Below are 13,467 nucleotides of genomic sequence, written 5' to 3' on the forward strand. Positions count from 1 at the left end.
ATTCTACAATGTTATAGTGCTATCGATAAATTAAAACTATTCTTTAACAAATACATCCTTTGTATCATAGTTTACACGTTAGTTTTTGGTTTTAATGGGAGGAGGCCCTGACTTCATGCTAATGTAAATCTCGTAAGGCGTGTTTTCATGTAGTACATTATTATGTAAAAAACTGCTAGGTTCTGAATCAGATAAGTGCAAGGGAAATAATCTAGTCTGGGAGCTTCACAATGGTACTTACTGAGTACATTATAGTCTGAAGAATTCTGCAGTAAAGATAGTTGTATACCCAAGGTATTTTTATATGTACATTATGTGCATTATAAAATTGTAGCCTTTGGGAATAATCTGTGAATACTAAATGAGTGTGATTTTGAGAAAGCTATATAATATTATATTTAATTTTCTTCTTATACTCTGTTGAGAAGGTATCATTATTTATAATCCAAAAATAATACTGGAAGTTAACTTCTCATTGGATATAAGAATGGTTTTCTCTCAGATCACCCTTTTTGGTTAATAGGCATTGTGGGTAAATATAGGTTTCAAAGGACTTTATTCTAAATGATGTGTCTTTCTCCAAAGCAAATAAGTCCTCGCAAAATGAGAAATTACTCTGCTTGCATAGGTATAGCTATACCTGTTCATAACAAAAATAGGTATTGTTCTATATGGAAATGAAATATAATTACTTTTGATTCATTCTTGCTAATCAAGAAGTATGTAGTATATTTTTGCTTTATTAAAGTACTTAATCTGAAACTTTCAGGATTTATGTTTTCAAGGCAAATGGGTTCATTAACGCGATAAATTACTTCAGGTCATTGATTCTCTCCCCCCCCCCCCCCCCCCCCCCATTTCAGGGAAACATTCTTTGAGTATGTCAGTCCGAGGGAGACAGGATCTAGAAATTCAAGGTCCTCGGCTTAACAACACAAAAGAAGAAAAAACATCTATTAAATATGGTCCTGACCGACGTTTAGATCCTATCATCACTGAAGAAATGCCACTCCTGGAGGTATTTCACTTTATAATCTTTCATATGCTAAGTGACTTATCTCTAGTCAGATAATTCATTGAGCATATTCATTTAGACTGAGGGTTGATATCACATTGAACTCTTAAAATTATTAAGTTGGAGTTAAGTGAAATAAAGGTGGGGGCAGGTAGATAATTTAACATTGTCATAACCAGGTTATAAAATAATAACCCTCAAAATATGAACGGAAATTAGGAAACCACTTGTAAAGAACACTTTTGTGATTACAAAGATCAGTGGCCTTTTTACTTTTAATGTACCAAAATATGAGGAAATGCTTTTGAAAACTTCACACCCTAAGAGTGTGGAGTAAAAGGCAATATTTCCCTTGTCACTTTTCATAATAAATCCAGCCCAACTTTTATATCACATGGCAGAATTGAATTTGACAGCAGTGTGGGCTTTTGGGGGTTTAGTATCAAAAGATCAAAATCTGCTTGCTATATAAGCAAATAGGAAACGTATTAAGCAGTTTTAGAACTAAGGATTTCGGAATAGTTCTTGGAAACTACAGTCTTATCGAACAAGTCTCAAAGAAGTTACTATCTTTTAGCAGCATATGATTCTGAGCCTTTGGACAGCTTGCTTCTGTTCTGCTCTTTGTCTAACAGTTCAGCCTCTGCCACACTTTATTAGAACTCTCAGGTTTCTGGAGGGAACCCTTGGCCACCTAGAGGCAGGGCTCTCACAGCCAGACTGAGGGCCGGAGCAGGTGGTAGGAATGTGAACACTTGTGAAGATCCCCCTCTTGCGTCCTCAGGTTTCCCTGATAGGGATGTACCAGCTTAGCAACCTAGCTTCAAAAAGTACCAAATTAATTGTAACTTTTTTATACCTCTCATTGGATACTGTATAAGTGCGCCTCAAAAAGTTCGTGGAAAAATTCCATTATCTTTCAATTCCATTTTCCCATAAACTTTTTTAACCTCTCTCTCATAAGTATACAATGTAATATGGTCCAAAAAAGTATGTATTTTCAATAATAACAATAAATGGAATCTTAAGATACGTTAACATAGTCCACTGGTGGACTTGTTTTTTGCCTTTTACAATGTAACTTGGACCTATTTTCGTTCAGTCCTAGGTCTGGTCTTAGTAGCTGCCTGTGATACTCCTTGATTTGGTATATGGTTATGCCTTTTAAAGAGCCTTGGTGGTGCTGTAGTAGGCTTTGTGTTGCACATGAGCTCACCAGCCATTCTGCAGGAGAAAGATGAGACTATTGCTCTGAAGATTGATAGCCTCGGAAACCCATGGGGCTGTTTACTCTGACTGATAGGCCGTAAATCGGAATCTACTTGATGGCAGTGGGTTTTTTGTAATGTGTTTTAACTATTTATCGTGAACAGTGTGGCTCTAATTTTTTATCTGTAGTATATGTTGTACATTTATTTGGTCCATGTGCTAGTGTCGAGTAGTATCTAGAAATTGCCAGATCAAAATGTATTCACATTTTAAGTTTTGCAATCTCTTTTGCATCCTCTTTCTTGAAATGAAGTTAATTTTCACATGCCCAGAGAAGTAGCAGAAAACTCATTAATTACTTAAAAACCTTTAAAGAAAGTCTGTCATCTTAAAAGTGTTGTTCATTAGAAGTTCAGAATGTTTAACAGACAATATAATAATATTTTTTCCCTCCAATGCAGGTGTTCTTTATACATTTTCCTACAGGGCTCCTCTGTGGAGAAATTCGGAAAGCATATGTAGAATTTGTCAATGTCAGCAAGTGCCCTCTTACTGGATTGAAGGTTGTTTCTAAACGTCCAGAGTTCTTTACTTTTGGTGGTAACACTGCTGTTCTAACACCACTAAGTCCCTCAGCTTCTGAAAACTGTAGTGCTTACAAGACCGTTGTGGCAGATTCTACCTCTGTATGTACAGCACTCACTTCATCCGCTTCTTCTGTCGACTTCGGCATTGGCATAGGAAGCCAACCGGAAGTGACTCCTGTGCCTCTTCCTGACTCTGTTCTTCTCCCCGGAGCTTCAGTCCAGCTACCCATGTGGCTACGGGGGCCAGACGAAGAAGGTGTCCATGAAATTAACATTTTATTTTACTATGAAAGTGTTAACAAGCAGCCCCAAATACGGTGAGTGTTTTTGCCAGGGAGTCCCTCTGTGTTCCATATTCCAAGAAGTATTTTGTGTTAACAAGGAGTAGTGGCACAGGTGTTAATCAGTTGCTAGCTAGAAGGTCTGTAGCTTGAATGCACTTGCTGCTTTGTCTGAGAACGATGTGGCAGCCTGCTTCTGTAAAGCTTTATCACCCTGGAAACCCTGTGAGGCAGTTCTGCCTAGTCTCTGAGCTTCTTTGAATTTGGATCAACTCGGTGGTAGTGAGTTTTACATACAAAAGTTATCACATAATAATGATATTTTAAAATACCATGTATTAAAACTTTTGCCATTTATATATGAAAAAGTCTACCTATCCTAGTTATTTTTAAAATTCTATATTAATGAAATAATTAAAACATTATGCAAGACTTATTGTGAGAGTAGGATGAAGACGTATTTGTGAATACAAGTGATTTTTAGGTTCTCAATAAATGTTAATTCTCCTTAAGAAGATGATATAAGTACCCTGCCAAAGACAATCAGGGGAAGCTCTGTGGAATGAAGCAGTTATGAATTGAGCCTCCAGTGAAAGTAAAAGATTTTGGAATTTGGGTGTCAGGAGAAGGGCATTCCAAAGATGACTAATGTATGTGAATGAAGGTTTGTACGTTAAAAAGTATAAATTGAATACAGTTCATTTGGCTGCAGTACAAATGTATTATTAAAATGAAGGATAATAAATCTGAATTAGGTGAAGGTTTACGAGCAGCTCATAAGTTTTACATTCAACAATGCATACAATTTTGTTGGAACTCATTTTAAATTTTCCATAGAAAATTCTCTTGTCTACAGCTTCTCTGGGCACAAGAATGTTGGCACCCACTGAACAGATAACTAGCTCAATTTGATTTTTCCTCTTCATGTATCACTGCTTATCCCACTTCCTCCCCTGTGTATCCTGTTTCCATTCTTCTTTCTTACCTAACCCTTTGACCTTTGTCTCTTTAATTGTAGAGAGTTGATTTTTCCAACACATAGGTGAGTTCAGCGCCAGAACTATGGTGTGTCTTGGACTATTCTCTGCCTCACCACTAGTCTCGAGGCTTTTGAGTTTGTTCCATGGTTTTGTCCCACACTACCCAGAGTCTTCTAATGGGACTCTTTTCCTGGGCAATTGGTGTGGTAGTTGGGCATCATCTAGTTCTGGTCTCTGGGCTGTGGAAGCTGATGTCTGTCCATTACTCCATTGGGTTAATTGGGTTAATTATCTCCAAGTGTTTGTTTTTTTTTATCACTCCTCTTTCCTTTGGATAATGACACCTTAAATGCTTGCTCAAGAACTTTTTACTCTCCAAAGCTAGGTGTAGAACATTATCTTTGGGAGCTATGTATGCCAAATGACCTTGATGGCCCCCAGACTATGATCCTGATTGGGGAATAAATCTTGAACGGGAAAGCTGTGTTGTGGGAGGCTTTGGTACCATATTTGGATTGTACTTGATAAGAATTCAGTAACTTTATGGCAAGAAAAGTTTTCATGTGTTTATAAAAGGGCTTCAAAAATTTTGTTGAAAATGGAATTAAAAGATAAAAGAAAGTATAAACTTTATTTCTCAACATTGGCTCCATCAAGGTTAAAATACTTTATAAGCAATGATGTAAAGTACTGAGAGTTCTGAGAATTGGGGTTATTTTGCATTATTAACTGAAGAAAAATGGTTGCTCTTTAAGAATTGTTAAGATTAGAAAACAAAAAGTAATCACAGAGAGCCCAATCAAGACTGTAAGTTTCCCACAGAAACTTGCAACATTGCCCTTGCTTGATCAGAGGGATGAGCAGGAGTATTATAATGGAGAAGGACAGAATTTTCTCGGGCATTTTTCTTCTAAAGCTTTGACTTTTTCAAAATACTCTTGTACTAAACAAATGTTACCATTCTTTGGCCTTCCAGAAAGTCAACAAGCAAATGCCCTGCCTATCCACAAAAACCTTTTGCTGTTAACTTTTTTGCTTTGACCCCCATTGCTTTGGTTGTGCTGTGTCTTCAGCTTCAGATTGCTTTCATCGCCAGTTACCATTCTTAACAGAAATGCTTCAGGATCTTGGTCCACTTGCTTAAAATTCCCATCAAAAGATCTGCCCTTGTCTGCAACTTATCTAGGCACAACAGTTTTAAAAGGCACCCAGAAAACAGATCATTAGCTCAATTTTGATTTTTCAGTCACAATCGTGTAAGTTGAACCAATTAGTTCTCTTCAGTTAGGGTGCAGGCAGTTTATTGTTTCCTCATAAATTGATGTGGATGGTCTGCCGCTGTGAGCTTTAGCTTTAACACTGCCTGTTAACATGGATACTTGTTTTAAGACATCCCTCTGTAAACTGTGGGGTTTTCATTGTTCTCATACGCTTTTCATAAAGCATCAGGGGTTTCGCCATTCTTATAATAGGATCAGTTTTTACAATCTTTCTTTGGAATTGGGGACTATAAGCTAGGGTGGTGTAGTTCTTTGGTTAAATTTGCCTTTTTTTCCTTCTTCAGTCACAGAATATTAAGACACACTGCAGTTATTTGTACCAGCCGATCTTTGAATGTACGAGCCGCTGTCTGCAGAAGTAATTCTCTTGAAGATGAAGAAGGGAGAGGTGGCAATCTGCTAGTCTTTGTAGATGTGGAAAATGTCAACACTGTAAGTTAGTTTGAAATTGATCTTTGGTTCTAATTATAATTGAAATGTTTCGTTAAAAAAACCAAAGGAATGTTTCCATCTACAAGGCAGTTGATAAGGACTTTGGGAATGTTCATTTAGAATAGGGTAAGGGAATTTATCTTTAAGAGTAAAAGATTGATTTAGTTCTAGACTCATTCAAAAGGCTTCTTACTCATTTTGTAAAGTCCTTTGCACTTAGCTTCATAAATTTATAAGCTTGCTCTCTTGTAGGATATTTAGGGCTGATATGCTGGAATTTCATGGTTCTTTTAGAAAACATTTTTTTAAACATTTTATTAGGGGCTCATACAACTCTTATCACAATCCATACATATATATACATCAATTGTATAAAGCACATCTGTACAGTCTTTGCCCTAATCATTTTCTTTTTTTTTTTTCCTTTTCTTTTTTTACATTTTATTAGGGGCTCATACAACTCTTATCACAATCCATACATATACATACATCAATTGTATAAAGCACATCCGCACATTCCCTGCCCCAATCATTCTCAACGCATTTGTTCTCCACTTAAGCCCTTTGCATCAGGTCCTCTTTTTTTTCCCCCTCCCTCCCCGCTCCCCTCTCCCTCATGTGCCCTTGGTAATTTATACATTGTTATTTTGTCATATCTTGCCCTATCCAGAGTCTCCCTAACCCCCCCTTCTCTGCCGTCCATCTCCCAGGGAGGAGGTCACATGTGGATCCTTGTTATCAGTTCCCCATTTCCAACCCGCTCACCCTCCACTCTCCCAGCATCGCCCCTCACACCCTTGGTCCTGAAGGTATCATCCACCCTGGATTCCCTGTGCCTCCAGCCCCCATATGCACCAGTGTACAACCTCTGCCCTATCTAGTCCTGCAAGTTAGAATTCGGATCATGGTAGTTGGGAGGAGGAAGCATTCAGGATCTGGGGGAAAGCTGTGTTCTTCATCGGTACTACCTCGCACCCTGACTGACCCATCTCCTCTCCTAAACCCCTCTATGAGGGGATCTCCAATGGCCGACACTTGAGCCTTGGGTCTCCACTCTGCTCTTGCCCCTTCATTCAATATGATATATATATATATATATATATATATATATATATATATATATATATATATATATATATATACACACATACACACACACATATATACATATATATCTTTTTTTGTGTGCATGATGCCTTATACCTGGTCCCTTTGGCACCTCGTGATCGCATTGGCTGGTGTGCTTCTTCCATGTGGGCGTTGTTGCTTCTGAGCTAGATGGCCACTTGTTCACCTTCAAGCCTTTAAGACCCCAGACACTATCTCTTTTGATAGCCGGGCACCATCAGCTTTCTTCGCCACATTTGCTTATGCACCCATTTGTCTTCAGCGAGCCTATCATGGAGGTGTGCAGCCAATGATATGATTTTTTGTTCTTTGATGCCTGATAACTGATCCCTTCGGGACCTCTCGATCACACAGGCTGGTGTGTTCTTCCATGTGGGCTTTGTTGCTTAGAAAACATTTTAATAAGATTTTAATAATTTCAAATTAGCTCTGATAAGAAAAGTTTTTAAAATATTAAGAATTTAGGCAACTCTGTAGATACTGAACATGCTGTTTTGTGAAAACTTTTTTTTAGGGGTGAGGGAGTTTGGCTTTTGTCTTAATGAGAATATGATATAAAGATCAAAAGTAATAAAGATTTTGGTTAAAAGTTGGGAACAAATTTTTTAAATGTAATATTAGTAATATCAGTATAATAGGTCCTAATAACTGGGAAGAATGTTTTTTCTAGTATTATAAAAGTTACTAGCAGTGCATTATAGTTTAACATAGTTCTTAGATAAAATGTTGCCCTCTGTTTTATAAATGTTTATGAATTGTGTGTCAGTAGAGCTGTTAAATTTTTTAAAGACTTTTTATAAAGAATGTGTAGAGTAATATCTGTGAGTATTGTATTGTATTAAAAACGAAACAACTATATGAGACTGAAAGGCCACTTTCTAAACTAAGATGAGAAAATAAGGGGTCAAGGAAACTAGAGTGCTGGAAATTGAAGAAGGAAGACAAAGAATGCTGTTAACATTGTGAAAACTGATGTCAATTAATTATACAGATATTGTCAAATAGGAAACTTAATTTGCTGTGTAAACTTTCACTGAAAGAAAGCACAGAAAAATACATTTTTTAATGTTTCAAAAGAGACTCTGAAATATAGTGTGTATAAATTTCATCTTACTGATTAATATCATTGATAATATCTGAATATTGCACTCATTGGAATATTCTAAGTTAGTGCTCTTAAATCTTGAGTGATTCTTATATTCTTTGACAGAGTGAAGCAGGTGTTAAGGAATTCCATATTGTACAGGTATCGAGTAGTAGCAAACACTGGAAATTGCAGAAATCTGTGAATCCCTCAGAAAACAAAGGTTTGTTTTTGTTTTTTCCCCTTTGTAATAAATTTTGATATTTTTGCTACTTGGGTTTTTCAGAAAGTACCAGAATATCATAAGATTATTGGTGTGTTTATTATAATTAACATTTTGAAGCATTAAATTATTGCTGCATTAGTTTATGTGACTAAATCAAACTACCTATCTTAATTCATCCTTTCCTGTTTTATTTCTCGCTTTCTTCACACCTCCTTTACTGGCATTCTCTTCTTCATTTTTTTAAAACTGTAAAATTAGTCCCCGAGTACAAGTTCACAGTAAAAAAATTAAACAGGACATATAGAAAATGGAAGTTTCTTTTTATTTCCTACTGTTGGAAAGGCACCATTTGATAACTGGTTTTCCTTTGCGTATTCTTATATGTCCTTACATGACCTCCAAGCAACCAGCTTTCGTGAGCATTTGAGTGGTTCTATAATGCTCCATTGACTGTCTTTCCATTTTCATAAACTAAGATAAAAACAATTATGATTCTTACTCTACAAATTAGGAGTCTGAAGTTAGGTTAAATAAACATTTGCTCACAGTTTCACAGCTTTTAGTTAGAAGAGTCAAGATTCAAACATGATTCCAGCTTATCTGCACCTTTGTACATAAAATTTCATGTACAAATATATTTCTCACACACACCCTCATACAGATGGAAGCTGGTGCTCTTCAGATGTGCCTTTCCTCTCATGTAGAACTATGATCATTGCTAAGGAGCCCTGGTGGGTATGGTATGCATTAGGCTGCTAATCACAAGGTCAGCAGTTCTAAACCACCAGCTGTTCTGAGGGATACAGATGAACGGAACTTTTCTACTCCTATGAAGAGTTAGAGTCTCAGAAAGCCAAAGAGGCAGTTCTTCCCTATTCTATAGAGACTCTGTGAGTCAGTATCAACACGATGGCACTGAGTTTTATTTTGTTTTGGCGATCATTGTTTATACATCCTTGCACATCTGTGCACCTATGCAAGTATTTCTGAAGGAAAAATGTACTTGGATTTAGTGAAGAAATATGCACACTTTAAACTTGTGATACATATTGACAGTATTTTTCACGCTTAGTAATATATGAATAGTGCTTACAAGAGTGGGGCAAAACTGATAAAAATGCTATTTATTTGTGGAAAATAATTGTATGGTGTATTTCAAAAGATGTAAAAATGTTCAACCCTTAGCTTCACATTAATCCTTAATTTTGGAATTTATACAAAGGAATTCAAACTATGGGAAAATCATATAACCAGAGAAGTTTACTGCAAGATTATATTTAATAGGGAAAGGTTAAGTGTAGTTTTAATGTAAATTATATGCCAGCTCAGATGTTTTGAAGTAATTAAAATATATTAGCATTTAAAAGTACTTAGGAACCTGCGGTAGTGGAGAAGTATACCAGAGCAAGGTATATACATTTAACAATAGCAATATGAATTATACACATGAAAACGATACTGAAAGGGCAGGTGCATTGTGGGCTCCTCGCTTCCTAAGATCTGACCTCTGAGACTTTCCATTGATGCCATAGACACACATATGAACATGTGCTTAGAGAAAACAGGATGTTGTTATGTTTAAGAGCCAGCTTCACTTTATTAATATGAAAGCCAAGATTGTTTTTCATTAGCATTATTTATGATTCTCAGTTATCCATATGGCCTCAAAATCGGAATAATGAATATGGTTTAACTCTGTCATAAGTGAAAAAGATCTTAGTGATGTTTTTTTCTTCCTAGATGCTAAACTTGCCAGTAGGGAGAAGGGAAAGTTTTGCTTCAAGGCAATAAGATGTAAGGAAAAAGAAGGTAAATTCATTTTACTTTCACAATCGCTTAAGTGGCCTTTTTATATTTCATGCGAATGATGTGATTAGTTTCTTTCCTCCTGTTTTTCAGCTGCTACACAACCCTCTGAAAAATACACCTTTGCAGATATCATCTTTGGAAATGAGCAGGTATTCAAGGAAGTCCAACAATGTTTAATTTCAAAAGTCACAGTTCTGGACTGTCTTAACTAGTTGGCTAGTGCTGTTGCTTCTTTGATCCATGTACTCCTTGTAGAAGGAACATCTGGATATTGTTGTTATGTAATCTCCCTTTATGCTCCAAAACAGCGGTTCTCAACCTGTGGGTCATGACCCCTTTGAGGGTTGAGCAACTCTTTCACAGGGGTCACCCAGTTCATAACAGTAGAAAAATTACAGTCATGAAGTAGAACAAAAATAATTTTACAGTTAGGGTGTCCCCACAACCTGAGGAACTGTATTCAGTAGTCACGGCATTAGGAAGGTTGAAAACCACTGCTCCAAAACAACCAAAAATGCTGTGCAAACTGTTGTATTTTAATTAACTATTTAAAATCAACTTTGTTATGGGAATATTTATATCACATGAAACACATACAGCCCTTGGGATTAAAAAAGAAATAGGATCATGTGAAGCAAGCTGTTTATTAGAGAAAGTGTTCACTGTGGACCCTGATAATTTGGAGATTCTGGCATTTCTTAGGCTCTGAGACCTAATTAATAATCCAGATACAGGCTGTTGTGGCTTTAAGTACATTGTCGTGTAGGGCTGCTTCACCTTAATTATATGTCAGAATCATCTAAAACAGTAGTTTTTAAACTTTAAGACAGTGTGGATGAATCCTCTAGGAGTCTATAACCTCTGAGTCAGTAGGACTGAGGTACAACCTGAGGTTCTGAATTGCTAGAAACTCTTGATTGGTATTTTTTTAATCATTTTATTGGGGCTCATACAATCCATCTTAAGTGGTATTGAGGTTATGTGTCTGTACACATTGTTTTGAGTATCAGGGACCTAGAAGACTTAGTAAAAATGCAGGCTCTGCTCTGCCACCTTGGAAGCTGTGATTTCCTGTATCTTGGGTGGAGCCTCGAATAAGCATTTTCAACCAGCCTTGGAGATCATTTGAAGAGGTGATCCGGGGACCTACTCTGAGAAACTCTGAACTGAGGATGTGAAATTGCAAATAATTTTGTGCTGTTGCTGGCATTATTTCTCTGTGTTCTTCTTGGTAATTCCAAATACTGTTCTACTTTTGTATTTGTTGTACCATTTGCCTTCATCTGATTCATTTTCTGATAATGTCTTTTGTGTAAGCAGGTAGTTAGAAATATCTCAAAGTAACAAAAGCAATAACTCCAAAGCATGAATGGCTTCCTGAATGGATGAATTTAGTGTTCGGCCTTTTTTTTTTAAGGGTCACAAGGAAGGGACGGGCCAGTCCGGGTACAGTATAGTACTTATGAAACATACAACATTCCTCTAGTTCCTCCCCCCGCATTCCTCTAGTTCCTCCCCCAGCTATCATGACCCCAATTCTACCTTACGGATCCGGCTAGATCAGAGCATGTACACCGGTACAGATAGAGCTCACAACCCAGGGAATCCAGGACAGATAAACCCCTCAGAACCAGTAATGAGAGCAGCGATACCAGGATGGAAAGGTGAAGGTGTGGGGGAAAAGAGGAGCCGATCATAACAATCGACATATAACCCGCTTCCAGAGGGACAAACAACAGAAAAGTGGATGAAGGGAGACAGTGGTTGGTGTAAAACATGAAAAAAATAATAAATTTATAAGTTATTAAGGGTTCATGAGGAAGAGGGGTAGAAATGAGTTGGTACCAAGGGCTCAAGTAAAAAGAAAATGTTTTGAGAATGATGAGGGCAATATATGTACAAATGTGCTTGACACAAGGGATGGATGGATGGATTGTGATAGGAGCTGTAAGAGCCCCCAATAAAATGATTTTTTAAAATAAAATAAATTTTTAAATAAACTAGTTGGCATCATTTCTTTTTAAAATTTTAGAATCCCTAAATCAAAAGAAGCACACTTAAATGATACTAAAAGTATAATCTATTATATTTTTTGCCAGATAATTTTTTATAAGAGCAATGAAAAGCCACAAAGACATTTCCCTTTTTGATGAATTTAGTTCAGTAAATGTAATTTACCAAGCATTAGATTAATGAGGAGCCTAATGGTGCAGTTGTACCTTGGGTCGCTACCACACAGTCAACAGTTGGAAACCCCACTGGAAACCACAGCTGCGCCTCGGGAGTAAGGCATGACTTTCTACTCCCGTAAAGAGTGGCAGTCTCAGAAACCCACAGGGACTATTCTGCCCCGTGTTCAGCTAGGGTGGTGCTATGAGTCAGAATAGAGAATGGCAGTGAGTTTTTGAGATTAATGAGAAGATGATAGGGACATTGATTGGTTAACTAATAAAAGTTTGTTCCAATGCTAGGTAGCGGGGGAGATGTTTCCTTGTGAATGCTTAATTAACTAAAGTTAATGTGCATATAATTTAGCTTGCAGTGCAAGAAGCCATAAGTGTAGAGAATTTAATTAGGGAAATTTCGAATCCACATAAAATTTTTTCTCATGCCTTCTCCCCTCAAATATCATTAATGATAATTACTATTTGAATTTTATTTCGTTGGATATTACCTTGTGTTACAAGTATTTGAATGAGAAATACCTGTGTTACCTTAGTTTTTAAAAAGTCTTTTTTAATAATTATTTTTATTTAGAGAATATTCATCCTCTCTAGATGCTTGGAATGTCAAAGCTAGTATCATGGAAGTGTAGTTTACTTACTTTGAGGTGACAGGGTGGTGTGCAAAAATAGTTTTTTCAGGTTGTTGATTCATAAAACGGTTCCCTATATAAAATCCACATTGAAAATGCTGTCAACAATTTACTGAATAAGCCTTTTTGATTGTACAAAAGAAATAGAAATATAAGTTTTGTCAGGGTATATTTAACTGAAACTAAATTATCAATGACTCAAGCATAATTTTTGACAGGTCATATATTTTTTTAATATAAAACATGGATACATATGTTATTTACTTTAACAGATAGTAAGTTCAGCAAGCCCATGTGCAGACTTCTTTTATCGAAGTTTATCATCCGAATTGAAAAAACCACAAGCTCAGCTCTCTGTGCATTCAGAAAAACAGTCGCTAGAGGATGCCGTGAGATTGATTCAGAAGTGCAGTGAGGTGGATTTGAATATTGTCATATTATGGAAGGTATGTATTTTTAAAGTATTTCAGAAAACTTCAAGTCTAGATTCTTAAGTCTTAGTCTGAAAAAAATGGAAGCTGCTGCTCCTAATTGTTTCTGCTTAAATAGTTCAGTTTCAGTGTTAAAAAATCAACTTGTAACTTTTTTTAGTGATTCTGTAATGACTTTCTTGGGGGGAGA

The 13,467-nt window shown here is 36.6% G+C and overlaps 1 protein-coding gene across 3 annotated transcripts in view; it reads left to right on the forward strand.

Annotated features, from left to right (window-relative positions):
• The window catches only part of TRAPPC8 (trafficking protein particle complex subunit 8), a 99,114-nt gene that overhangs the window by 71,332 nt on the left and 14,315 nt on the right, over nt 1-13,467 (forward strand). For all 3 annotated transcript variants that reach the window (XM_075532485.1, XM_075532486.1, XM_075532487.1), the window contains 7 exons: nt 864-1,018; nt 2,686-3,128; nt 5,637-5,784; nt 8,123-8,219; nt 9,963-10,031; nt 10,122-10,180; nt 13,119-13,292. In XM_075532485.1, coding sequence (XP_075388600.1) covers nt 864-1,018; nt 2,686-3,128; nt 5,637-5,784; nt 8,123-8,219; nt 9,963-10,031; nt 10,122-10,180; nt 13,119-13,292 — 1,145 coding nt within the window. The remainder of the gene's footprint in view (nt 1-863; nt 1,019-2,685; nt 3,129-5,636; nt 5,785-8,122; nt 8,220-9,962; nt 10,032-10,121; nt 10,181-13,118; nt 13,293-13,467) is intronic.

This window comes from Tenrec ecaudatus, chromosome 15 (genome assembly GCF_050624435.1).
Source record: "Tenrec ecaudatus isolate mTenEca1 chromosome 15, mTenEca1.hap1, whole genome shotgun sequence".
In the NCBI taxonomy this organism is placed as follows: Eukaryota; Metazoa; Chordata; class Mammalia; order Afrosoricida; family Tenrecidae; genus Tenrec; species Tenrec ecaudatus.